Raw genomic sequence first — 27,892 nt, 5'->3', positions numbered from 1 at the left:
TTTTGTGTGTATTGCTCAAGATTTCCAGCATCTGCAGAACCTCCTGAGTTTATTACGAGGGGCGATAAAGGCACTGGAGAAGGTGTAAATGATATTTACCAGAACTTCAAGAGTATAATAATTACAGCCTTTTTCTGTAAATCTAAAGAGGAATGATGTTACCCAATACAGCCTGTTAAAAGTAGAAAAAGATAGAGGTAACAAAATTACTGCATGTGGGAGAGTTTAAAACTCGAGACCATTAAGCTGATAGCTCTAAGTAAATGGTAATAATCTAGTAAATAATTCAGGAGAAACAACCCGGAGGCTGGTGGAGTAGAGTTTGCTATCAAAAGGAGCCACAGTGCTGAGTGGTATGGATTATGGATGTGGAAATAATATCAACTCAGAGAAGAATAGAGGTGAAGTTAAACAAAATTCAACACAATCTGTAGTGTGGACTCCTTGTACTGATTGTCTTATTTCTCAATTATAGACATAAAATATTCTGTTATATCATGTAACATTACAACCACCGATCTTCAAACACAAGCAGGTACTTTGTATGGTAGGAAGGCATTCTTTCTTTATCGGTGTGCTCCATGCATATAATAGAAGGTGCTGGGCTGGGATTGGCACAGGCCTGGAGTACTGATGCTGATTCTAAAGGAGGAGTTGAGGCCTGCTTTGATGCTGAGGTACATCCGAGGGTGTATGCTGGGACACAAGAGGGATGTGACCCGGGGTCATCAGGTGTTTCGGATGCTTCGATGTCAGACACTCTCACCCAGGCCACCCAGCCAGGGTTGATCAGGCTCTGGCTTGTGTCCCAGCTGCGTTGGTCCACGGGTCACACCTCTTGATCGTTAGTCATCTGGAGGCTCGCTCAGCAGCCCCTGTGATGGTCCTAATGGCTGCCCCCATAATGCTAAGGAGAGAGTAGGTTATTCAATAATCAGGTTAGGCCCAACCACTGGGTTTGATCCTCTTTCGGACAATATCTAGACTACATTATTTATTAGGACAATGATTAGGAGCAGAGGTACTCTCTGAATTCAAGGGCTGCAGATATGTTGTGGACGTAAAGTATGATAATAGCAACGTAACGTGAAAAATCCCTATTTTTTGAATAGGAAAATGGTGGTAAATCCAATGTAATGTAGGAAAATTTGAGATCAGCAACTTTGGACCTAAAGGGGATAGAATTGAGAACTTTTTGTATGATGATAAAATAGAAAGAGTGAAGACTTCTGGTAAGATGGCGATTGTTTAGTCGCTTCAAACTTTTGCTCCGTTATATTTCCTATCTTTGCGCTATGTGTCTCCCTTTTTAAACCTTAGTTTGTTATTTTATTAGTTTTCTTTTATCTGCCTGCGAATACACCTATCTCATAATGGCTACAAAAGGTACTAAAATCGAGAAAAAAGAAACTTCCACGGCTCTGTCGGCTGAGATTCTCGCTATTTTGGAACAACATCGACAAGATACTTTAACGGATATCAAGACTGAATTGAGAACTTCTATCAATCAGCTGGAATCAAAATTGGATCAGATTAATGCCAGAGTGGATGACCATGCTGAACATTTATCTCGCATCGACCTAACCTCTGAAGATTTAGAACACTGTGTTCAACATCTCGAAACTTTCTGCTCCAACCTAGCGGAGGAGAACAGTAAACTTACTTCCAAAATGGTGGATCTCGAAAATCGGAGCAGACGCTGCAATCTGCGAATTCTCGGTTTGCCGGAGGCCACCGAAAAGGGCTCTTCCGTTGAATTTTTCTCTTCTTTTCTCTGTGAGATTTTCGGGAAAGAATTTCTTCCGACTCCACCTGAGCTAGAAAGGGCTCACAGGATTTATGTTCCTCGTGCAATTTTGGGTTCCCATCCACAGCCAATTATTTTATGCTTTCATCGATACCAGGTGAAAAACCGTTTGATTATGGAGGCACGCTGCAGAGGTACTTTTGCTTTTCAAAACACGAATATTCGTTTTGTGGAAGATTATGCCCCCCAGGTTCTGAAGATGCGTGCTGAGCTTAAAGGTGTAATAAAAGTGCTTTTTGATCGTGGATTCAGACCTTCTCTCCGTAATCCAGCCGATCTTCGAATTACGCTTACTACTGGAGAAAATAAGTGGTTTAAATCAGTGAAGGAGGCTGAGTTGTTTTTTGGAAATCTTCCAGCCATCTTGACTTCTTCGGAACCGGTCTGACTTTCTAAAATGGCTGATAAGTACTTTTCGAAGTAAAGTTCTTTTTTCCAAACTCAGACTCTAATTGAATAATTCAGACATTAACTATTGAGATTCTAAGGGCTCTAGTTAATCTCTCCCTGGACTTGGTGCGTTTTTCCTAAATAGATGATTTAAATTTAATGTTTCCCTGCGGACTTTTAGATTTTACCTGTGTAATTTATTTTACTTCTGTATAATGTTATCTATAGAGAACTACAATTGATCTTAATTTGTTTTGGAGGCTTGGAGTTTTTTATTGAAGGCCTCCCTGTTGGTTGATTTATAGTATAAGATTTGCTTTTTTTTTGTAAACGGCTGATAAGTACTCTCTTTAAATTTATAATTTCCCCCTTCCCCCCTTTTTATTTTTTTTTCTTTCAATTTTTCATAGTTTCTCGCGGGTAGGTTAGTTTTTTTTCTGATTTTTTTAATATAAGTTTTATACCTTTTCTGATGAAGTTGTTCCTATTTGTAATTTTGCTCTCTAGTGCATAAATTAGCTATTATTTGCTATATTGTGTATACGGAACCTTTGTCAACGATACGGAACTGGAAGTCATTTTTGGGTTAATATTTTTCGTAGAGCTAGCTGCTTTTTTGGGTAGCCATCTAGTTTTGGGTTGTGAGGGTGGGGTGGGTTCTCCAGTTCCAACACTACTCACTGTTTTTTTTGTTTTTCCCTTGTTATTCAGGACATGTCTGTGTCCTGATTCTACTGATTTATGTTTACATTTTTGCTCCCAGACTGTTATTGTACTGTTTGATTTTTTTATATGCCTACTACCTTCTATGCACTAGCAATTGATAATGGTTAATACACTTAAATTTGTGAGCTGGAATGTGAAGGGATTGAATCATCCTGTTAAAAGAAGGAAGGTCTTCTCTCATATTAAACAACTCAAAGCTGACATTGCTTTCCTTCAGGAAACTCATATTCGTAGTTTTGATAATTCTCGGCTTTTGTCAAAGTGGGTGGGTCAACATTTTCATTCATCCTTTGCCGCCAAAGCTGGGGGGGGGGTGCGGTTTCTATCCTTATTAATTCAAATATTCCTTTTGAACTCCATAATAAGATATCTGATACAAATGGCCGTTTTATTATTGTTTCTGGTAAATTATATAATACTGAAGTTGTACTAGCAAACCTGTATGCTCCCAATTTTGATGAAGTTAATTTTTTTGAATGTTTTTTCTCCTCACTACCAGATTTAAATTCATATTCTCTTATAATGGTTGACGACTTTAATTGTTGGTTAGATCCTAATTTGGATCGATCGTCCTCTGTTACTAGATCACCGACTAAGTCTGCTTTAGCTATTCACTCTTTTCTTTCTAATTATGGTATCTCAGATATATGGCATTTTCTTCATCCTACTGAGAGAGCTTATTCTTTTTTTTCACATGTTCACCATACCTTTACTAGAATTGACTATTTTTTACTTGATAATCAACTTATTTCATTTGTCTATTCTGTGATTATCAGAGTATACTGATTTCTGACCATGCCCCAATTACTTTGTCTTTAAACTTTCCTGGTCTCCCTCAGAGGAATAAACGCTGGCGTTTTAATTCGACTTTATTATCAGATGATAACTTTCTAAAATTTATTAAGGATCAGATAAATTTTTATTTTAACACTAATACATCATCTGAAATGTCATCCCAGAATGTCTGGGATGCCATGAAAGCATATTTGAGGGGTCAAATAATCTCTTATACAGCAAATCTTAATAGAAAGTCCCGTATAGATCGATTAGACCTAATTAATCAGATTAAAGAATTAGATCAATTGTATGCTCAAAGTAATAATCCTGAATTATACAAGAAGCGTGTAGAACTTCAAACTAAATTTGATCTTCTGTCTACTCAACCTGTTGAACGCCAACTTCTTGAAAGTAAGAGTCGCTTTTATATTCATGGTGACAAATCTGGTAAATTTCTAGTTAATCAGCTGAGGCGTTCTAAAGCTAAACAACATATTACAAAGATCCAGAAGGAGAATGGGGATTTTACATCGGATCACTTAGAAATCAATGACGTATTTAAAAATTTTTACTCTTGGCTTTATTCCTCTGAATCTCTGAATGAGAATATTTCTGTTGATCTTTTCTTAAATAATCTGAATATTCCTTCACTTTCATCTGATTTTAAAGAAAAACTGAATGAGCCTATATCATCAGAAGAAATATCTTTTGCAATTTCTGCATTGTCTTCAGGAAAATCTCCTGGACCTGATGGGTTCCCCGTAGAGTTTTATAAATCGTTCTCTTCACTCCTTTCTCCTCAGTTACTCTCAGTACTATCTGACTCGTTTAATTATGGTAAATTGCCACCCTCTTTTAATGAGGCATCTGTTATTCTTTTATTAAAAAAGGGTAAAGACCCCACAGAGTGCTCCTCGTAAAGGCCGATTTCTTTGCTTAATGTTGATGTTAAAATCTTGGCCAAAGTTTTGGCTCATAGATTAGAAACTGTTATTCCCTCTATTATTTCTGATGATCAAACTGGTTTTATTAAAAACCGTCTTCCTTTTTTTAACATTCAGCGTTTATTTAATATTTTATATTCACCTTCAACTGGGATTCCTGAATGTGTTATTTCTCTTGATGCGGAGAAAGCTTTTGATCGTATAGAGTGGAACTACCTCTTTGCAGTTTTAAAAAAATTTGACTTTGGTCAAAGTTTTATCTCTTGGATCAAATTGCTCTATCTGTGTCCTACCGCCTCTGTTTTGACTAATTTTCAGCTATTTAACCTCAAACGTGGCACCCGTCAAGGATGCCCTTTAAGTCCCTTTCTCTTTGATTTGGCTATAGAACCTCTGGCGATAACATTCTGAAGCTGTCCTGAACTGACCGGGATCTGGAGGGGGGTTTTGAGCATAATGTTTCTCTTTATGCTGATGATCTATTACTTTTTCTTTCAAATCCGTCCACATCCTTACCTCCAATGTTTTCACTTCTTGATCAATTTAGCCAGCTTTCTGGCTATAAACTTAATTTACATAAGAGTGAACTTTTCCCGATTAATAAAGAAGCACAAGTATTAGCATTTTGTGACCTCCCCTTTAAAGTAGTTCATAATCAATTTACTTACCTTGGGATTACAGTTACAAGGAAGTTTAAAGATCTTTTTTGTGAAAATTTTGCTAATCTTTTATATACTACAAAACAGAGTCTGTCACAATGGTCACCTCTATCTATGTCCTTGGTAGGTTGTATTCATGTTGTTAAAATGTATGTTCTCCCTAAATTTTTATATTTATTTCAATCTATCCCAATTTTTATTCCTAAAACCTTTTTTGATTCCTTAGACTCTATTATTTTGTCATATCTGTGGAAGAATAAGCATTCTAGAATTAATAAAGTTTATCTTCAAAAATCTAAAAAAGAGGGTGGCATGGCCTTACCTAACTTTCGTTTATATTACTGGGCAGCTAACATACGTTGCACTGCCTTTTGGTCTTTTTTTCATAGCCAACCCGAGAGCCCTAATTGGGTGGCAATGGAGTTGAATTCCGCTAAAAATTTATCTATTTCTGCACTTCTTAGCTCTGCACTCCCTAGTAGTTTGTCTAGACTAATTGTTAATCCTCTTGTCAGACACACTTTGCGAATATGGGCCCAGTTTAGGAAATTTTATGGTTTTTATGGGTTTTCCCTTTCTAGTCCTATCTTATATAATCATCTTTTTTTACCTACTATGTATGACTCAACATTCTATGATTGGTATAGGAAGGGCAGTAGACATTTTGAAGATCTTTTTATCGATAATCGCTTCGCATCCTTTCAACAGCTCTCTGCTAAGTTCAATCTGCCTAATGCCCATTTTTTTAGATATCTCCAAATTAGACACTTTATCAATCCTTTAATTCCTAACTTCCCTGAAATGCCCGAGAAAAATGTTATGGATTTCTTTCTTTCTATTAATCCACTGGGTAAAGGTTTAATATCATTTATTTGTGATAAATCAGCATTCTTACGGTGTGCCCCTGTCGATAAAATTAGAATGGCTTGGGAGCATGATTTAAATATCTCTTTATCTGATGAGATTTGGGACTTGATTCTCAAATCGGTTAATTCAACCTCTCTTTGTGCTCGCCATTTCCTTTTACAGTTTAAGATTGTTCATAGAGCCCGTATGTCCAAATCTAAATTATCTCGATTTTACCCTAATATTAGTCCTCTTTGTGATAAATGCAAAAGGGGCGAGGCTTCTCTTATTCATATGTACTGGTCCTGTCCTAGTTTAGAGTAATTTTGGAAAGATGTTTTTATAACTTTATCCTGTATTCTGAATCACCACTTAGAACCTAACCCTTTAATTGCTCTGTTTGGTTTTTTGGGTGAGACAGATATACGTTTGAGTTCGACTAAGTGTCGAATATTATCTTTTGCTTCTCTCCTGGCTAGACATCTAATCCTCCTTAGATGGAGAGATGTTGCCCCGCCCACGCATGCTCAATGGCTTAATGATATTATGTCCTGTTTAGACCTTGAAAAAATTCATTATTCAATTCTTAATTCGGATATAAAGTTTCATAAGGTCTGGGGACCTTTTATTGAGTACTTTCATAACTTTCCTCTTAATTAAGGTTTTTTTTTCAGTCCCTTACTTTCAGCTCTTCTTTTTTTTTTGGTAGTAGGCATTATTATCTTCTGTTTTCAAGTGTATTTACAGTTTTGGGGGTTTGAATGTCCTGATTTATATCTGCTATATTTTGTTGTGGTTGGTCTGGAGTTTTTTTTTGTTGTGGGACTTGGGGAGGATACTAACTTTACATGACTTCAATTTGGGTGCTTTCTCAATTATCTTTTTTGTATTATATTATTATTGTATGTTTATTTTGCACTGTATTAATTTTTTATTTTGGTTTGGGTTTTTTTTTATTTGTAGTGTTGGAGAAAATGCATTAAAAAATCAATTAAAAAAATAGAAAGAGTGGTAACATAAAGAGATGGTCCTGTAAAATGTCATGGATATACATGTTAAAACATATTACATACTCCAGGACTTTTACAAAGGGGGCCATCATTAATTTAAATCTAAACAAACTCCTAATTAGTCTTGGGGTTCGGTGAGAATTTCTGGGCTTTGGAAGGAGTGCAGCGTGAACGTTGCAGAATGATACATGGATTCCACTTGCAGGGTGAGATTACTGTCACTTTTGAGGATGACAGTAAAAGTTTTCAAAGTGTTGGGCTAAATCAAGCAGGCCTTCTCCCTGGACTCACTGCCATGGTCTCTACCAGGACAGCCATCTTCTAGAAATGGTGGCCACTTCAAGCTCATCCTCTACAACAGGGGTCCATGAAATGGATGGGGTCTGAGCAGCAAGCCAGGCTTAATCATTGGATCCTAGATCTTTACCTCTTCATCCACACTACTAATTGCCATTGTCAAAGGATTTTTAACTCTGTATAATGGTTAAACATTTAAAAGCTATTCAGGTGGATTTCAATAATTACAAAATAAATATTTAAAATGTAGAAGTAAATCAAGAAACGCATCAAAATATGACATTGTAAATGTAAAGTGAGTTTTTAAGCGTCATGTGCACTGACCTTTTGAACCACCAGTGATCTCATGCAGGTGATCACCATCCACACACCAGTCCTCCGGGGTATAAGGCTGAAGGACCAAATGGAAATTGTTCCCTCACCCTGGCTGTAGTAAGCCAGTGTTGTGTCACTGTGCTCGATGGTAATCAGTGAACACTCAGGTGCACCAGTGTCTGACCTCAAGCATGCCTTTTAACTGTGCATGTTTCAAGGTGTGCTAACCTACAGAGGACAAAACCAGTGACTCCTTTGGTGCTGCTAGCAATATGAGTGGAGTTGATGGGATAAATGGAAACAATAAACTTCCATTGGTTGGAGAGTTTAGGTCCAGGTGATATTAGCTGAAAGAGAGAGCTAATTCTTTCAGAAGTGGTCTACACTTCAACATTAACTAGCTGGTTAAACACAATCATTCCACAGATCTAGTCAAAAACCTGGGCCTGACTGGAAGACCCCAGTCTATGCGGATTGGTACTAATATCTCTACCTTGCTGATAATCAACACAGATGACCCGTCAAGGAAGAGTGCTTAGCCCACTGCTCTGCTGTCTTTACACTTGTAACTGTGTGGCTAGGCACAGCTCAAGTGCCATTTTCTGATGACACTGCTATTGCTGACGGCATCTCAAATGATGAGAAGGCATACAGGAGTGAGGTAGATCAGCTGGTTGAGTGGTGTCGCAGCAACGACCTTTCACTCAGCATCAGTCCCACCAAAGAATTGATTGTGGACTCAGGAAAGGGTAAGCCGAGGGAACACATGGTCTTCATCAAGACATTAGAGGTGGAAAGAGTGAGCACTTTCAAGTTCCTGGGTGACAACATCTCTGAGGATCTATCCTGGGCCCAACGTATAGATGCAGTTACAAAGAAGGCACAACAGTGACTATATTTCATTAGGAGCTTGAGGAGATTTGGTATGTCACCAAAGACATTCACAAATATCTCATTGCTACCTTCAGGGAGGAGGTACAGGAGCCTGAAGAGGCACACTCAATGATTCAGGAACAGCTTCTTCCCCTCTGCCATTAGGTTTTTGAATGGATATTGAACCCAAGAACACTACCTCACTATATATATATATTTTCTCTTTTATTTGTATGTATATACATTTGTATGTTGGCCAGTTGATCTGAGCACCCCGAGGCTGCATTTGGTTGCTCATGTTACATTGTTATTGTACTTGAGATCCACAACAAAAGGTGCAGGTTCCAGCATTAGTCCCATCGAAATGTTGTGAGAGCACAGGGATTCCAGGAAACTCCCCTACACCAACCTGTGTGGTACAGATATTCAAAGTATAGGGTTTAAGAGGACAAAGGAGCTGGTGCACAGAGCTTTATGATCCATAGCAAGAACTCAATATTTTCAGAGCAATATATAGATTGTATTACATCCTGACTGAATAGGTGCCCCACATTGAATGTGTTCCATGGCTCATTACTACATAGGCAATCCCTTTATATGCCAAGTCATCAGTATGCACGATAGGTGTGATTGTAATGGATAATATTACATTGAGAATATCATGTTCTAAATTGTGCATGGGATTTTCTAAACAGTTGTAACGTTAACCTTGTTTTTATATTTCTTTCACTCAGTTGGCATTTCATTTAATTTGCTTCTTAATTGCAGATTTTATACAGTTGGAAAAAGATGATATGATTTCAGTTAAACAAAACAAAACAAATACTTATGCAGAACCTCAAAAAACCGGAGACAGGTTCGCAAGGTAAGTTCCGTTTAGTTAATATAAGATTACATTTGTTTTAGATTTGAGTCGATGCTGGGATGGCTACATGGTGGATTTTAGGAGACTTGAGGGGCCGAATGGTCTAATTCTGCTCCTATATTTTATGGGAACCCTAAGATTCAAGCAATGGCTGCTATGGCATTCGGAGTTAGCTGGTCCTCTTTGTGCCTTGTGGCACATCAGGCAGCAACCATTGCCGCTACCTTAGCATTTTGTGTGTTTTCCACAAAGCCGAGTTGCAAGCTCGACACTCAACCCAGTACAGATGGAAAGTGTGCAGGAGCCGGCGAGATTCGAACCCAGGACCACTCACCTCGAAGTCCGGTGCTGATGCCACTACACCACCAGGCCAACCATTTGGAGTTTGGACACATAGAAATACATTTGGGTCTGGAATTCGGGTGTTAGGGTGGATTTAAGGTTTAGGCTGAGATAGTGATTGAAGTAAACTTGGCATTAAGGTTGGGATAGCAATCAAATTGTTTCGATGGATTTGTTTCGAATTGGCATTGAGGCTAAAGATGTGTTTGGTAATGAAATTTGCACTTGGGAATAGAAGTGTGAATGGAATTTGTATCTTTGTTTCAATGGTACATCACAGTATTCCACTAGCTGTTATAACAGATCAGGCCACTGCCCACATCAGCAGTTTTTACAACTTCTCTTGTTCAGTAGCTCAGGAAGGCAGAGCAAAAATAACAAGATGGCTGGTGCATTATCCTACAGTTAGCTAGTTGTACTGAATTTTCCCCACTTTAAACTGGGCGATTGATTTATAAGGGGTCTGCATGGAGGGAGCACACTGATAAATTCATGCCAGCTCTTTAAGGTCAACCCAGTATGTCCCAGCGTTCAGTGTTGAAACGTAAGATCTTGTTAAATCATTGTGTTGCAGTTGACCTATTGGTGAGATTTCTAGGATTCCATTTGAGAAAACCATAAAAGACACTTTCAGTTTCTGGGTGAGAACTGATCTGCCCACAACACTTACTTCATTCAATGCCCAGATTATTGTAGTAACACCTAGCACCTTGAAGAGTTGATCTTTTCAACGATAAATATGGGATGCCTGACGTTTCACCTTGTATGATCATTATCTCTGAGAAATACCCACCACAGGATGTCATGATGGTAAAAGAAAAATAGAAAATAACAGCAGAGAAGGGTCAACAATAACGATTCCCGCTGTTGCCTGTAAGCCGTTTGTACATTCTCACTGTGACCGTATGGGTTTCCTTCGATGGTACGAAGACATACTCGTCAATTGGTGAAATTGGTCACATGGGTGTAGTTAGGCCGGAAGACCCTGTTACTATGCTGTATGTCTAAATAATAAAAGCTAAATAATAAAAAAAATTCTGTCAAATCCAAAACTCCCTCTCCACCTCCCACGCAGGCACTTAAGTAATTTTGAACCTCATTCTGATTAATCCCCCCCTCTCTCCCCTGTCCTCTCTGTCCCCCGTCCCTATAGCCCTTCCCCCCTGGACCCTCGGACCTCCACTGTCCCCCTCTCCAACCCCCCCCCCACCTCCTCATCCAAACCTCCCTCCACCTCCCCTCTCTCCACCCCTCTCTACCTCCCTCCACTCCCCCCACCGCTGGTCCATAGACTGCCTTGCCTTGGCAGCACCATGAATGCCTCTTGTGTCACCAGAATCTGCCATTTTCTACATTTCCAGGGCTTGCTTACTCCGCCAAGAAGTTTTTAGCTCCTTCGCCCGGTGCTGGACATTTGGCTTGGCCCTGGAGTAAAGTCTTCTTTTGGCTCTGCTGCCAATGTCATTCTGCCAAGGCAGAAAAGGCTTTCTGTTTCTTGGAGATAAATTGTTCTATCTCCCTGTCATTATCATCAAACCATTCCTGATGTTTCCTGGACTTGTACCATAAGGATGTTTTTGCAGGTATGAAAGGTGGTGGACTTAAGCAGACCCCAATGCTCTTCGATATCTTCCAGATAATCCTGTTGGAGGTTTTCCCCAAATGAGGCCTGAAGGTGCTTTTGGGTGGCAGTGTCAACCAGGCTCTTGAGTTTTAGTCTTGGCCTGGTCTCTTCTTATGAACATTTCTCTTTTTCATGAGTCTGATGGACACGATTCAAAGTTCAAAAAGTTCAAAGTAGATTTGTCATCAAAGCATGTGTGGGCAGAGACGTGGCAGATGGAGTTTAATACAGAGAAATGTGATGTGTTGCACTTTGGGAGGTCAAATATAAAAGGACAGTACAAAGTTCAAAGTACATATATTATCGAAGTATATAAACATTATACAACCTTCAGATTCACCTCTTTACAGGCAGCCACAGAACAAAGAAACTCAAAAAAACCAATTTTTGGAAAAAAGATCTTCAAGCACCCAATGCACAGGGGGAAAAAATAAATCTTGTAAACAATAAAAGCAAGCAAATAGCATTCAGAACTGAAGTCCACAAATAGAGTCCGTGCACAAACCCTTAGTTCAGTGCAGAGCCGAGTAAACATCATGGAGCAGCAAGCTGAACCTCGGCCCCTGACACCCTGACCTTTTCAATCCAGCCCAGTGCCTAAATCATCATCCAAACATAGGGTTCAGTCGCTTTGATACGCAATGGGGCCTGGACCCCGCTGCCTGGATTCAACCTGCACCCAGTCTTCCTGATCCGGCCCGGCGCTTGTTGGAGCGGATCAGTCAATGATCTGTCCAGCTGTCTTCGGGGCCATTCCTGGCCTTTGTGATATTCACATCGTGCCGATCCTTAACTCGGACAATGACACAGTCAATGAGATGCCACTGCCCAGATCGGGGCTGCTGCCACAATGCCTTGAATTTGTTTTTCTGATGCAAAAGAGTTTTGGTGATCAGATCGTGCTCAGCACATGTGGAGAGAAGCAGTACTCCAATTAAGTTGAAGTTGCCAATTCCTTCCTTTCCTACGCTACTCTTCCAAAGCATGAAGTCCCAACCCCTAAAAGAATTACCTCATCCTTGGGGATGTTTGACACTGTCGCATCTAGGCAAGCATAGAAGGCCTCTTTTTCATACTCGTGCAAGTCCAGAGTTGGTGCATAAGCACTGATGATGGTTGCTATCTGGTTGTTGGCAAGTGCCAAATGGATCATCGTGAGACATTCACTGATTCCCCACGAGAAGTTCAGAGAGTTGACTGACGAGCTGGCAAACCCAATGCCATGGATGCTGGGCTTGATAGCTGTCTTCTTTCTTAACCGTAACAACACTGTTAGACTCACTGCTCCATAATTCCCAGGGCTATTCCTATTACCTTTATTTAGCAAAGGAATAACATTTACCATCTTTCAGTCTTTTGATACTACTCTCGTGGCCAGAGGACCCAAAGATCATCACCAAAGATACAGCAAGCGCTTCCCTCACTTCCTGCAGTGGCCTGCACTATATCCTGTCTGGCTCCAGGGACTAACCTATCCTGGTGTTTTTCCAAAGTTCATCCTCTTTCTTAATGTCAACTTGTTCCAGTAAATCAACCTTTTTCAAGGTGTTCTCACATTTGTCAGTATCCTTCTCAACAGTGAGTAAATTAACTACTTACCCTAGCTCCTCCAACACCAGGCACATTTTCTTTTTTATCCCTCATTAATCCTATCCTCACTCTAGCCATCCTCCTGTTCATTACATATGTGTAGAATGCCTTGCGGTTTTTCTAAGTGCTACTCACCGAGGCTTTCTCCACACCACCTTCTAGCTCTGAAGTATATTAGTCACAATGAAACGTAGAAAACTACAGCACAATACAGGCCCTTCAGCCCACTATGCTGTGCTAAACATGTGTTACTTTAGAAATTACCTAGGGTTACCCATAGCCCTCTATTTTTCTAAGCTCCATGTACCTATCCAGGAGTCTCTTAAAAAACTCTTATCGTATCCACCATCGCCGGCAGCCCATTCCACACACTCACCACTCTAGGTAAAACAGTTACTCCTGACATCTCCTCTGTACCTACTTCCAAAAACCTTAAAACTGTGCCCTCTCGTGATAGCCATTTCAGCCCTGGGAAAAAGCTTCTGACTATCACACGATCAATACCTCTCATCATCTTATACACCTCTATCAGGTCACCTCTCATCCTCCATCGCTCCAAGGAGAACAGGCCAAGTTCACTCAAACTATTGTCATAAGGCATGCTCCCCAATCCAGGCAACATCCATCCTCCCCAATCCTCCTCTGCACACGTTCTATAGTTTCCACATACTTCCTGTAGTGAGGTGACCAGACTTGAGCACAGCACTCCAAGTGGGGTCCTATATAGCTGTAACATTACCTCTCGGCTTTTAAACACAATCCCACAGTTGATGAAGTCCAATGCACCGTGGAAAAACTTTATGTTCTGGAAACAAGCCATTCAGGATTGTTTCAGGGCCCGCTACTATGGGATGCAATCTCGGCATGGTCTTAAGGGCGGTATAGCCTGCTGTTAATGGATATGCTCCACTGGGCTTTACTAGCCATATAGACGAGTTAGTAGTGGCTGCAATCTCTCTGAGTATCCCCTGGTGTTTCTGTTCCTTCACTATACCCTGGACAGCTGTCAGTGTGTCAGTTTTTATAGAGTACTGCTTACGGAGTTTATACAGACCCTCCTCTAATAAAAACACAAAATGCTGGCAGAACTCAGCAGGCCAGACAGCATCTATGGGATCTATCCAGCATTTTGTGTTTTTATTTATTTCCAGCATCTGCAGATTCTCTGGTGTTGCCTCCTCTATTTTAACTGGGTTTATCTTTACTGAACCACAATCTTGCTTGTGTGTAGCCCACGCTGCTGGAACTGCTGACAAAGTAACCCATAGACACCATCATGGCTCCAGTCTCTGGTGATCGGGGCAGCTGCGACTATGCGAGCCAGGTTGTGTATTCTGTTGGTTGTACACATTCACTGCCCCTGACTTGTCCATATTATTTCTCCCTTTCCCGAATCTATAACAGTTCCTGCTTCCCTTAGGATGTCTATTCCAAGGATAGTGCCCTCAATACTTGGACATACCCAGAAATACACTGGGAGCTGCACTCCCCCGATTTCCAGTATTTGTGACTCACTTTCACTGCTTTCCCTCCTACATCCCTAATATCAATGGCTTATTCAGTTGTTGGCAAGGGTAGGTCTATAATCGATACTGAAGCCCCTGTGTCCACTAACATATCATATTGCCGTCCCCCTAACAATGCTGTTGTGTACATCCGCAGGTCACCAGCGCTGGCAGTGGGGCCTGCCGCCACATCTTTTTCTGACCTAGGAGCCACCTTTACTAGCTCTTTGATCTGATCGACAGTCAGATTGGTCAGACTGGGTGCCAGTGGGGTGAGAGATTATGTGTCTGCTGTGATATCCTCTGTTTTGGACAGTGCCTCCAACCATGTCCCAAATGGCCACACTCGTAGCCGATCTCTCTTGCACTTCCTTCGGTCTATCTAACTAGCCCACAAAACTACTGCAGAGTAGGTCAACCCACTGTTTTGCCTAAATCTAAAAATTCCTGGTGGGCTGAACACAGGCCTTTGTTCAGTATTTTCAGGAAGACTTGGTCGTCCCTCCCTGGATTATCCAACCCGGAATACTCCTCATACGCTTGATATCACTGGACAACAAATTTTTTCAAAAGTGTTGTTTCCTCAGAATTTTTTTTGTTTGTGATAGACTTCTTGAAGATGAACACAAATATAATTTCAGAATACTTATATCACGTAGGAATTTGGAGAAACAACAAATTAACATTTATTGAATATAATGTGTTTAATTGCATAATGGTGCTGATGCTTTGCAATAGTTCAACTAAGTTAAAATTATTTTGTTAACAATTTTCATTTGTAATCAGTGTCTGAGGCCTCTCGCCTCAGTGTCCAACAATAATCAGCCAGCACTGATGGAGAGATCTTTTCTCCATGACCGCAATGTCCTGGTGAAACTTTTCACCATGCTTGTCACTAACAGCACCAAGATTTGCAGGGAAGAAGCCTAAATGGGAATGGAGAAAATTAATCTTTAGTGACATGTTGCATTTCATGGTTTTATATGCTTGAAGCATGCTTTCAACCAGCTGCATGTAGTTTGGTGTTCTGTAGATGCTGAGAAAATTTTCAACAGCTTTCTTGAATGCCTTCCATGTGATTTTATCCAGTCCCACTAAAAATTCTTCAAATTGCCTGTCATTGATGATCTGTTTGATTTGTGGACCAACAAAAATACTTCTCTTAATCTTGGCGTCAATTATTCTGGGAAGCATCTGTCTCAAATATCAAAATCCTTTATAGAAATTTGTGTTTGGTGATAGCAAATCCCATCCTTACAGTCCTGAATGCAATAATTATTACTACAACCTGTCCTGCCATGCAGCAGCCGTGCCGCCTAAGCATGGCCAAGCATGCCTGGATGAGATAGGAAACTTTCCAGCTTACATTGTAGGCAACTTTTTATTTGACTTGAACAGTACTCAAACAGGAGTACTTAATGTTAAGGGGGGCAGCCACTGGGGTACTCTCTAGTATCTGACTCTTGCCCTTCCCTCTACTGACTGTGACCCACTTATCTGTCTCCCGAGGCCCCGGTGTGACTACCTGCCTATAGCTCCTCTCTATTACCGACTCACTTTCCCTGACCAGACGAAGGTCACTGAGCTGCATCTCCAGTTCCCTAACCCGGTCCCTAAGGAGCTGCAGCTCGACGCACCCGGTGCAGATCTGGCTGTCTGGGAGGCTGGGAGTCTCCCGGACTTCCCACATCTGACACCCAGTACAGAACACCGGCCTCACAGACATACTTTCTGTTTCTAACTTACCTCGCCTCGACCCATTATCGCTGAAGCCTGAATGAGCCAAAGCCCTACCACTATGCCTCAGACCACTCCGTCAATGACCACTCCGCTAGGTAGAGCCTCCCTTTTATGCCTGAACCTTCCCTGCTATCTAACTCATGAATGTTGCTCCGGTTATAGCCGCTGATAGGCCACATACAAAGGATGAGTGCTCTCGAAGCTCCCTTTTTAAGTAACCGCCACTGACCTGTGAGAAATCCCTCTTGGTAGAGCTCTGTTCACACCGCTGATAGGCCACATACAATGGACGAACGCTCTCGAAGCTCCCTTTTTAAATAACCGCCACTGACCTGCGAGAAATTCCTCTATTCTTAAGCTCCTTCCTGTCAACTGTGGTTCCAACTATTTTTTCTCTGCCTCAATGGGACTTATCTATCCAGATCTCCATGCAGGAACTCCATAAAAGACCTCCACATTTCTGTTGAACATTTCCTTGACTACACTCAGCACCTGCCTAATACCATTATAATTCCGCCTCTCCCAGTTAAATACTTTCCTGTACCATCTTATCCCTTTCCAAGGCTATGATAAAGGTTAGAGAGTTGTGGTCACTGTCTCCAAAACACTCACCCACTGAGAGATCTGACACCTTCATTGTCTAGCACCAAATCCAATGTGGCCTTTCCTCTACTTTAATGACATATTGAGTCAGGAACCCTTTCAGGACACACCTAACAAATTCCACCTTATCAAAACCTTTTGCACTAAAGAGATGCCTGTTAAAGCTGAAGTCACTCATGACAACAAACTTGTTATAGTTGCATTGTTACAAAACCTGTTCCCAGTCTGCTCCTTGGTATCTCTGTTGCTATTGGCGTTTCTATGGAATACGCCCAATATAGTGATTGCTCCCTTACCATTTCTGACTTCCACTCACACCAACCTGGAAGACAATCCCTCCACAATGTCCTCACTTTCTGCAGCTGTGAAATATTTCTGATTAGCAATACCATCCCCTACCACTTTTATAACCACCCTGACGTCCCTGAAATTATCTAGTAGAGAACAGTGGTATTCTGCTTCATACTTTTCTGGGACCGCTGCTCTTTTGAATGTTATTAATGACTTGGATGAGGAAGTGGAAGGGTGTGCAGGTAACTTTGCAGATGACGCGAAGGCTGATTGAGTTGTGGATGGTGCGGTAAACTGTCATAGGTTACAAGACAAGGTAGGGTGGAGAGCTGAACTGAGAAGTGACAGATGGAGTTCAATCTGGAAAATTGTGAAGTGATACACTTCGGAAGCTTGAACTTGAAGGCAGAATACAAGGTTAATGGAAGGATTCTTAGGAGTTTGGAGGGACAGAGGGATCTTGGGGCCCTGGTCTATCGATCCCTCAAAGTTTTTGTGCAAGTTAATAGGTTAAGAAAGCATATGGTGTGTTAGCCTACATTAGTCAGGGGAATTGAGTTCAGGAACTGCAAGGTAGTGTTGCAGTTTTATAAAACTCTGGTTAGACCACCCTTGGAGAATTGTGTTCGGTTCTGGTCACCTCATTATAGGAAGGTTATGGAAACTTCAGGGAGTGGGAGTGGAGATTTGCCAGGATGCTGCATGGATTAGACAGCATGTCTAATGATGAAAGGTTGAACAACCTCTGGAGAGTTGTGAGGTGACTTGATAGAGATGTGTAAGATGATAAAAAAAAACGTAAAGTGGAGAATCAGCACCAGCTCGCAAATGGCTAATACAAGGGGGCATAATTTAAGGTGAATGGATGAAAGTGTAGGTGAATGTCTGAGGTAGTTTTTTTTTAGATGTGTGGAGCTCACTACCAGATGATGGGAAAGGCAGATACATTGGAGGCTTTATACAAATCTGTGAAGCAACTAGTCAGAACAGTCTCATCTTACAGCTATAGAAATTTTTATGAGTCTTTGGTGACATCTTCCAGCTCCCAAAGAGGTACAGCTGCTGCCATGTCTTTTTTGTGTCGGGCCCAGGTCAGATCCTCTGAAATGCTGATGCCTTGAACTTGAAGCTGCTCACCATTTTCACCACTGAACCCTCAATGAGGACTGGTGTGTTCTCTTGAGTTCCCTTTCCTGAAGTTCACAATCAATTCCTTAGTCTTGCTGATGTTGAGTGTGAGGTTGTTGTTGGAGTATCACTGAACCAACCTGATCTATCTTTATGCCTCCTGTTGCCACTTGAGATTCTACCAACAACAGTGGTGTCATCACTGAAATTAGACATGAAGCTGTGTGTAGGTCTTGAGAGTAGAGAAAGTGGAACTGTGGGCCAAACACTCATCATTAAGTCAGTGTTGATGTCAGTGAGATGTCATTTCCAAACTGATGGTGATCTCTCAATAAGGAAGTCCAGGATCCAGTTGCAAGGGAGGTACAGAGGCCCAGGTTTTGACACTTGGTTATTGGTGCTGAAGGAATTATGATGCTGAAAGCTCAGCTGTAATTGATAAACAGTGGCCTTATGTAAGTCTTGTTGCTGCCCAAAGCAGAGTGAAGAACCACTGAGATTGTATCCACTGTAGAATTACTATGACAGTAGATGAATTACAGTGGGTCCAGGTCCTTGCTCAGGCAGGGGTTAATTCTAGCCATAACCAACTCTCGAATGACTTCATTAAGGTAGATGTGAGTACTAGACCGGGCAATAATCATTGAGGCAATTCATCCTTCCTTTCTGGCACCAGAATGATCGATGCCCTTTTGAAGCAGGCAGGAACCTCCGACTGCAGCAGCAAGAGTTGGGAGATATCCATGACCACCCCTGCCAGGCGGTCGGCACAGATTTTCATACTGGCCCAGGTGCACCACCGGGACCTGATGCTGTGTGTGCAATGATTTACCCTCTTGAAGAACTTTTGGATACTGCCCTCCAAGACAGAGATCTCAGTGTCACCAGATGCTATGGGGATTCACACAGATCTAGTGTTATTCTCCCATTCAAAGCAAGCGTAAAGGTTCATCAAGGAGTGAGGAATCACTCCCATTTATGCTGTTAGGTTTCACCCTATAGGAAGTAATGGCAGGCAAACACTGCCACAAATATCATGCATCTGATTCTGTCTTCAGCTTCACTCCGAATTGCCTGTTTGTCCTCACAATGCCTTCTGCACGCTGTACCTGGATATCCCACAGTTAGAGCAGAGTGCATCAAGTGAAGGAGAAGAATAGTACTCTATGATAATGTTCGCTGACAGTCACGTTCAATCCCACAGTAACCCAGTAACCTATTTACCACTATCCTGTTGCGTACTGGTAACATGCTTTCTTTCTACTACAGAGTAGAGTGTATGGAGTATCCAGGGAGAGGTAGCATCTCCGGTGGCAGGTTTGTCATCTGTTACGTACCCCGTAACTGGGTCACTTACCAGCAAAAATAGAGAGGTCCGTTGAAGTCTGATGGTACTATTTTTAACTGTATTTATTGATAAAATACATAAAAATAATATCAATGCAAACATACAGATAATATACGTCGTCGATACTAAATCTAAAAGCGCGGGTATAATAATAATCAATAAGAAATAGCTCTATCGTTGTCTAGGGGATAATGTATTGTCCGATGGAAATATAAAAGTCACTCAAGTTCATTCAAGCTGCAGCTTTTGGTTGGAGAGAGAGACGAGGTTTTTAGAACTTGCCCGGTTTTCTGTTTTATGGTGTCGATCTTTCAAAATGGCGTCGGTGGTGATCTCTTCCTTAGCTAAGCCGACTTCCGTGGTAGGGCCTCAATCCCGGGGCAATGGGAAAGGACACACGTGGGCCCTCCACCGGCTATTGCTATTAAACGCTGTCACAGAACTAGCGTTTCTCCTGGTGCGTGTCAAGGGCCGTTCCCCAGTCTCTCTTTTATCCTGACTCACAGGGTCTCAGATGTCAATCAGGGTGGAATGATGCCATCCCCCCAACCAGCCCACGTTGCCTGAGGGCTTTCCATGAAGTACAGTACTCAATACACAATCCCGTCTGCAAAAGACAATGACCTGTTCCGTAGCTTTGTATCGCTGGGGCCAGGATATTCCAAACGTCTCTCTCTCATTTCCTGGGTCTCCTGCCCTGACTTAATAGCGATCTTGCGATTCTCAAAAAGGAGGGGGGGGTGGCACAGGCATAACACATCTTCCACTCCAGGGGCAGCTCGGTCACCTTCGGTCCCCACCTGACACCCAGTTCTTACCTGTATCTCCAAGTAACTGTTCACAATAGCCACAACCTGGCACACCACATCTACAGGCAGGCTAAACCAGGTGAGGATAGCCTGGAACCTCCAACCCCCGTGAGATAGGGATATGCCTACCCCAGCAGGTGAAGCTAGTTCCAACAGTGAAATCAACTACAAGATCCAACAGCCAAGAAGACGGTGCTGCAACACTTTGTGGAGAGTGAAGGGCATGACAAGGCACACAAGGCATCATGCCTGTCCACTGCAGCTGAAGAATTCTCTAGCCATGACGATTTTGCGTACCATTGGGCCAAGACGGTGGAACTGCCCCAGTGCAATGGCTTTTTCACTATAAAACTCCTCCTGTGCAGGTTATGTCATCGTCGGAAATGACGGACCACCAACACTACAGAGTAGTAGACACAACGAGGTCCATCGGAGGCATGGTTCTTCCCCTACCACTGCCATTCACAACATCTCCAGAAGGAAGTCCTTAAGAAGGCAACAACCATCATCAAGTATCACCACCATCCAGGTTATGTCCTCTCCTCACTGGTACCAACAGGCAGGAAGTACAGAGGCCTGAAGTCCCACATCATCAGGTTCAGGAACAGCTACTTTCCTAAACCAACCTGCCTGAGGTAACTAATCTTACCTCAGAAATGGAACACTATAGACCACTTCCTGCACCACCATGGATGTGTCTCTTTTTTTTGCTCTGTGTGTTGTCTGTGATGTTCTTGCAAGCAAATTTTTCATTGTATCAGTACCTCCCTGTACTTGTCCACATGACTTGACTTAGTTAGAACAGTGCCCACTAACCTTCCATGCTTTCCTCGGATAGATTCTTGGTAATAATCTCTCGGATTCGAGCAGTGACTGGAGTTGGGACAGAGTCCTGCCCCTCACCACACACCGTCAGACTTTTGTCCTCTTCGGGCACCTCTGGATTCAGGACAGTCTCTTCGAGTTTCTGAAACAATAACAGAATAGTAAGCTGAGAGCCATGCACGTCCAGAGCAAACACCTCCAAAGCCATCACTGAAGCTTTCCGGAGTAGACAACCTGGTCCCATTGCCAACATGTTGTCATTGCCTTGGCTGTTCACGAAAGAAAAGTGGATGTGTGAATGTAAGAGGAAGGAATATCATACTTAACTTTTTTTCAGTCACATGGACAGCGTAGATAAGCTTGGAGTATTTCTCTTGGAACAGAGGCAGCAGAGGGAAGCTTACAGAGGTGTACATTACTAGACAATAGAAAAGGTAGATAGCAGTGAACCTTTCCCCACAGCACATATAGTATTGAAAACCATAACTACTATTGTGGTGTGGACTGCTTGTATAGCTGCTACTTCACAGTTCCAGTGGCCAGGGTTCAATTCTGACCTCAGGTAATGGGTGGGATTTGCACAAACTCCCTGGATTTCCCAGAGTGCTCAGGTTTCCTCCCATATCCAGATGACATGGATCAACTGGTCACTGCAAATCACTCCTGGGTGAATGGTAGAATCTGTGAGGCGAAGCAAGTTAATTGGAATGTGGTGATTAACAAAAAGCGATTTGTGTCGATGGGTGGGTGATAATTAACATGGACTTGATGGACCTAAGATCATGTTTGTGTAACTTGTGATTCCAAGATACAGGCAAGAATAAGGGAACACAGTTGATTTACTATTTCCTCAGATCAGAGAGACGGGGAATGTAAACCTTGCTGTTAGATCAAGGGGAAGGTTGCAGTTTCTATTGTTAATACCAGTGAATCACCACACCTCTCAGCCATTAAGAAGTAAGGTCAGTACAAAGGTCACACCTCAGCTGGATCACTGGCAGAGTAGACAGCAGGAATTACCGCAACCACTCTCCCTCATTTAAAGGTATTCTTTATTCCCGTTATTCAGAGAAAAGCAGAACTGAGAAGTTTGGGATTCTATCACTGCGGTCAAACATGTAACTGCAGCAGAAGTGGGAAGTCTGCAATTCCACACTTTATACATTTTATTAATGTTCCTTATATACACCGTACCAACTAGTTTTGTCTTTATGGAAAACTTAGATGTGATAATCCCCAAGTACTTGTTTAATTCTTAGAGTCATCGAGTAGTACATCACAGAACAGGACCTTCAGCCATCTTGCCCATGGCAAATGTGATGCAAATCTACACTAATTCCGCATTTAGCCCATATTCCATTACCCCTCTCCTATCCAAGTATCTGTCCAAATCTCTTTTAAATATTGTAATTGTACACACCTCTACAAATTCCACATACCCACCACCCTCTGTGTGAAAAACCTGCTGCTCAAATCTCCTTTACATTCCTCCCCCCCAACTTAAACCTACACCCTTTAGCTTCAGAGTCATTCACCCTATGAAAAAGACTCTGTTTACTCTGTCTATGCCCCTCAGTTTTATAAACTTGTATAAAGACATTCCAGTAAGAATAAACCCCAGCATATCCAATATTTTCCTAATAGTAAAAACTCTTCCATTCCAGGCAAGGTCCATGTGAATCTTTTCTACACTCTTTCTAATGTTACCATATCCTTCTTCTTGTTGTGCAGTGACCAGAACTGTACATAGTGTCTTTAGTGTAGGCTGGCCAGTGTTTCATACAGCTGCAACCTGACGTCCCAACTCTTCTACTAATTATAAACGCCTAGCAATGAGATTGGACAAGGACAAGAAGTGGAATTTTGTTTTATGTTAAGAGGGATAATAAAAACAAGTTTGAAGGAAGAAAATGAACTGTTAACTACATGAGAGAATGGTCTCATATAGGTAGCAGCAGTGAGTGCTGCGACCTCGTAGCCACAGAAACCCAAGTTCGATTCAAACCTTTGCTAGAGTCCATGTGCAGTATGCACGCTCCCTGTATGGCTATTTGGGTTCACTACTACTTCACTATCTAATGCTGGAAGGTTGATTGGTTACAGTAAATTATCACTTTGTTAGGTTAATGGTAAAAAAATCACTCTACCTTGAAATCAGCTTGCACTAATGTCATTATGTTATATTTACTTATTGTGATATTTAAGTGACATATAATTTACAGCAGTTTATATTTATATTTCCCATGTTTGTGCCATACTCTGTTGTGGCTGGTGCTGCAATAAAAGCTACGTATGCTCATGATAACATTCTTGAATTTGAACTTCAAAAGATTCAAAGGGCATGTGTGGGAGAGAATAATTGCAGGGGTACAGGAAAGCAAGGAAAGGTGGAATGGGATTGCTGAGGTTATTCCAGTAAAAACTATTATAGACCAAATAGAGACTTTCCTTGCTAGGACCCACCTGCCTGTTCTCCTCTGTGGCCAGTGTGAGCTGCAGCAGGGTATACTGTACTGGGCCTCAGGAGTGTCATTTAAAAACTATGGACAGACCTTTCAGGACTGAAATCGCTAAGAATCGCTTCTACGTAAATAGCAAGGTGGAAATATTTAATCCTCTGCAGGCAGCATTTGGGATTAGTGAAACAGTAAGTTTAAATTTCGCTGCTGGATTTTCGCTAGGCACAGATATTAAAGAAGGGGGAAAGGAGTACCATGTGTTAAATTACAACTCAGCCACTGAATGACTGAACAGCCTTGATAGGTGAAATGGTCTCTTCCTATTCCCAGGTTCCTATAATTGGCTTGTGGTGAGCTGTACATCTTCACAGGCATGGCATTCCAGTACTGTAGTCAACAGAGAAACGTTGATCAGCATATCATAGGCCAGCAAACCTGGATGGAAGATTATAGGCTATGAACCATGATAAATCAAACCATTTTCTCCCTGTATTGATACTGCCTGACGAATTTCCCCAGTGTTCCCTTATTTCTGATTTTCACAACCGCAATACAGTTTTCAATGTTTCTACAGTTGCAATGGGTATACAATTCCTAGGATTATCTCCCATTGACAAACCTTCAGAACCCTTCATTTATCTTCTACTGGTCTCCCCACTATCAGACATCCCTTTTATTCTCTCCTTTCCTTCCCTCTCTCTGCCACTTCCAACATGCCTCGTCTAAATTTTTCCCACTTCTGATTACCATGAAACATCAGTTGAAGTTTTGCATCTTGGCCTGAAAGGTCGACCGATGTTTGCTTTCCATTGACGTTGCCTGGCCTGCTGAGTTCATCCAGTATTTTGTGTGCTGCTCTGGATTTCCAGCATCTGCACAATCTCTTGTGACCATGAAATCTCAACTCCTTCTCTCCACTGCATTTTCTGTTTTTATTTCACATCTCCAGCATTGGCAGTTTTGTTAATTTTCAGTGCTAGATGTAACTCTTGTTTTTAAATTTGGTCTCTAGGAACATTAGTGGGACCAGTCGAGCCATTTCATTCAGGACCTGAATGTCATTGAAGTAATTACTGTACGAGTAATCATTGAGTTATTACGTTACTGATCCTCACAGTCACTCTAATCTTTACCAGAGGGCACTTACAGTCACAGATTCAGGTACATGCACTATAGACTTCTCCACAACCTACTAGCCTCCAGGTTTAGAGTTAACTGTGAATTTGTAATGGTACTTTTATCCCAGCAGCTGGGAGATAAACAGTTAATGCTTCAGATTGAAGACTCGGTCAAAACCAGGAAAGAGAAATTGTAAAATGGGTAGGTTAGTGAATAAATGTGGGATAAATGTCACTGGATGCCTGGCAGTCTGGACAGACCCAATGAACCAAAGGTATGATCTTTGTGTAGACCTCTATGACGACCCGCAGTAGCAAATGCAGGGGCTTGTATTTGCATATTTGCACCTTCCCAGGAACTCACAACTCCCAGGTGAGTAAAGAAGGGACAAATAGAACAAAGAGAATGTGTTAAGGCAAAGACAGTGTTGTCATGGAGATGAGTTGTCATTGGGGCAATTAAAAGCAATGCAAGAAGTGTGATGTGTTTCATATGGAAAGTCAGAAAATGCAAATGGACCAAGACTGGCAATGTTAATTCTGACGAAGAGTCTCGGCTCGAAACGTCGACAGTGCTTCTCCTTATAGATGCTGCCTGACCTGCTGTGTTCCACCAGCATTTTGTGTGGGTTGCTTGAATGTTAATTCTGCTTCATTTTACATGATGCTGCCTGATAGATTTTCAATGTTGGTGTGTCAAACACAGCCCGTGTCTTCCGGAGTACTTAAACTGTTCCCTGGTCAGAGTGCATCATGTTGAGGGGTGAGGTGCGCTGATATCGGTGTCCCGTTTGTGTGCCATGTTTGGGTAACGCTGTGTTACAGCCGATTGAGCTACTGCCTCAAAGCACCAGCATCCTTGGCTCAATCCTGAACTGGTGTTTGCACATTCTCCCTGGGATGCAAGGGTTTCCTCTGGGTGCTCCAATTTCCTCCCATACCCAAAGGACATGCTGACTGTAAAATGGGTAGGTTAGTGAATAAATGTGGGATAAATGTCACTGGATGCCTGGTAGTCCGGACAGACCCAATGGACCAAAGGTATGATCTTTGTGTAGACCTCTATGACGACCCGCAGTAGCAAATACAGGGGCTTGCATTTGCATATTTCCACCTTCCCAGGAACTCCCAACCACCCATTGATGAGCTTTGTGAAGTGTAGTCAGTCATTCTGATGGACTACCGATGATGGACAGCTTACTCCCATGAACTACAGAGAGGATGCAGAGGATATTTACAAGGAAGTTGTCTGGATTGGAGAATGTGCCTGATGAGGATGGATTGAGTGAACTTGACCTTTTCTCCTTGGAGCGACGGAGGATGAGAGGTGACCTGATAGAGGTGTATAAGATGATGAGAGGCATTGATCATGGTGATAGTCAGAGGCTTTTTTCCCAGGGCTGAAATGGCTATCACGAGAGGGCATAGTTTTAAGGTGCTTGGAAGTAGGTACAAGGGGGATGTCAGGGATAAGTTCTGCACGCGGAGAGTGATAGGTGTGTGGAATGTACTGCCAGCGAAGGTGGTAGAGGTAGATAAAATAGGGTATTTTAAGAGACTCTTAGGGAAATTCTAGGCAGTTTCTAGAGTAAGTTACATGGTCAGTACAACATTGTAGGTCAATGGGCCTGTAATGAGCTGGAGATGTCTATGTTTCTATGTAACAGCAGGGACAATGGACAGAATGGCCTGCAACCATGTGGAAAATAATATCATGATTCAATTTTAAGAGAGGAGATCCGAGGGCTTTGCATTTTTGTCTTTCAATCTCGAAACAGGAAGTGAGGTTCAATGGAAAATCTTCAAAAGGCAGGCCATCTGGGATAGATTGACAATGGTGGGGTAGTTACCTACAATAAAAGCAGAAAATGCTGGAAATAATCAGTGATCAGGTGGTATCTGTGGAAAGAAAAACAATTTCAGGTCCAGGACCCTTCACTGGATCTCAGAAACAGGTGGAAGTTTCCAATGTCTTCACCGTGTGCCAGTAAACCTCTTTGAACAGTAGATCTTTTACCAACAGCAAGCCTTACAACTCACAATGTCTATGCAGACCTTGATAACAATCAAACTCCATTGATCTGCACAGAGACTACCATCTATCCTTCAACACACACAGAATGCTGGAGGAACTCAGCAGGCCAGGCAGCACCTATGGAAAAAATGTACAGTCGCCGGTTCGGGCCGAAGCGTCGACTGTACTTTTTCCCACAGATGCTGCCCGGCCTGCTGAGTTCCTCCAGCATTTTGTGTGTGTGTTGCTTGGATTTCCAGCATCAGCAGACTTTCTCTTGTCTGTATATCCTTCAATTCCTTGCAAATTTGCCTGTCTTATCTAAGTGCATCTTAAATATTGCTGTCCCGTCTGCTTAAACCACTTCTCATGACAGCGCATTTTAGGACCCTACCACTGGTAAAAAAAAAACCTTGTTTCGTAAATATTTTAGCTTTCTCCCTTTCGTTTTAAAACTGTGGCATCAGTATCTGATATTACCACAGTGAGAAAAAATGTTCTACCCCATCCATGACTCTCCAAATTTTATAAACTTTTCATTCAGGTGGTCCCTCAGCCCCCACAGCGCCAGAAAAAACAGTTCACATTTGTCCAATCTCTCATATATACTTTGCAAATCCAAGCAACGGCCAGTACCATCCATCGGCAAGAAACGAAGCCCGTCATTGAGGGGGGCTTTCAAGGTGTGTGGGAGCAAGACTATTTTGCCACTGGACTGTACAAATGCACAAGTTACTCGCAATGCAATACAGAAAATGGAACTTGCTGGGATCGCAGGCTTTGGCCATTTGCCGTTTGCAACGAGCCGGCCACCGGATTAAATTTTGCCCTGAAGTTGGCCGCCTACCTGGATCACAGCCTCCAGCTTGACCTCGACCCCCGGCGAACTCATGGGGACTGTCGGCTGCACGGGAGCCCGCTGCGGCCACTCGCCAGCTCAGCTTCAGTCAGTCGATCCTTGCACCCTTCCCACCGCCAGCAAACCAC

The 27,892-nt window shown here is 42.1% G+C and overlaps 1 protein-coding gene across 3 annotated transcripts; it reads right to left on the bottom strand.

The window, feature by feature from the left end:
- On the bottom strand, nucleotides 1-27,892 carry LOC140723900 (ciliary rootlet coiled-coil protein 2-like). Of its 3 annotated transcripts, none has more exons than XM_073038441.1 (3): nucleotides 27,753-27,892; nucleotides 21,306-21,456; nucleotides 1-907 (listed from the first exon to the last, which is right to left on the bottom strand). In XM_073038441.1, exons 1-3 carry the CDS (start codon nucleotides 27,795-27,797, stop codon nucleotides 846-848), a joined length of 258 nt encoding a protein of 85 aa, XP_072894542.1. In that variant the 5' UTR covers nucleotides 27,798-27,892; the 3' UTR covers nucleotides 1-845. The 3 variants fall into 3 exon arrangements, 2 of the variants coding, with proteins under 2 accessions (XP_072894542.1, XP_072894541.1); XR_012097997.1 differs by lacking the exon at nucleotides 1-907 and adding an exon at nucleotides 8,886-9,053; XM_073038440.1 differs by lacking the exon at nucleotides 1-907 and adding an exon at nucleotides 15,274-15,496.

This window comes from Hemitrygon akajei, unplaced genomic scaffold (genome assembly GCF_048418815.1).
Source record: "Hemitrygon akajei unplaced genomic scaffold, sHemAka1.3 Scf000145, whole genome shotgun sequence".
Lineage (NCBI taxonomy): Eukaryota > Metazoa > Chordata > Chondrichthyes > Myliobatiformes > Dasyatidae > Hemitrygon > Hemitrygon akajei.
Note: the sequence above shows the minus strand (reverse complement) of the source record. Positions and strands in the feature narration are given on the sequence as shown.

Excerpts from the sequence above, each read along its gene's own strand:
- LOC140723900 (XM_073038440.1), bottom strand. The coding sequence starts at position 27,797 with ATGAGTTCGCCGGGGGTCGAGGTCAAGCTGGAGGCTGTGATCCAG. Across the intron at positions 21,457-27,752 it reads AGCTGGAGGCTGTGATCCAG|AAACTCGAAGAGACTGTCCT; the intron begins GTAGGCGGCCAA and ends TTATTGTTTCAG. Across the intron at positions 15,497-21,305 it reads ATCCGAGGAAAGCATGGAAG|GCTTCTTCCCTGCAAATCTT; the intron begins GTTAGTGGGCAC and ends ATTCCCATTTAG.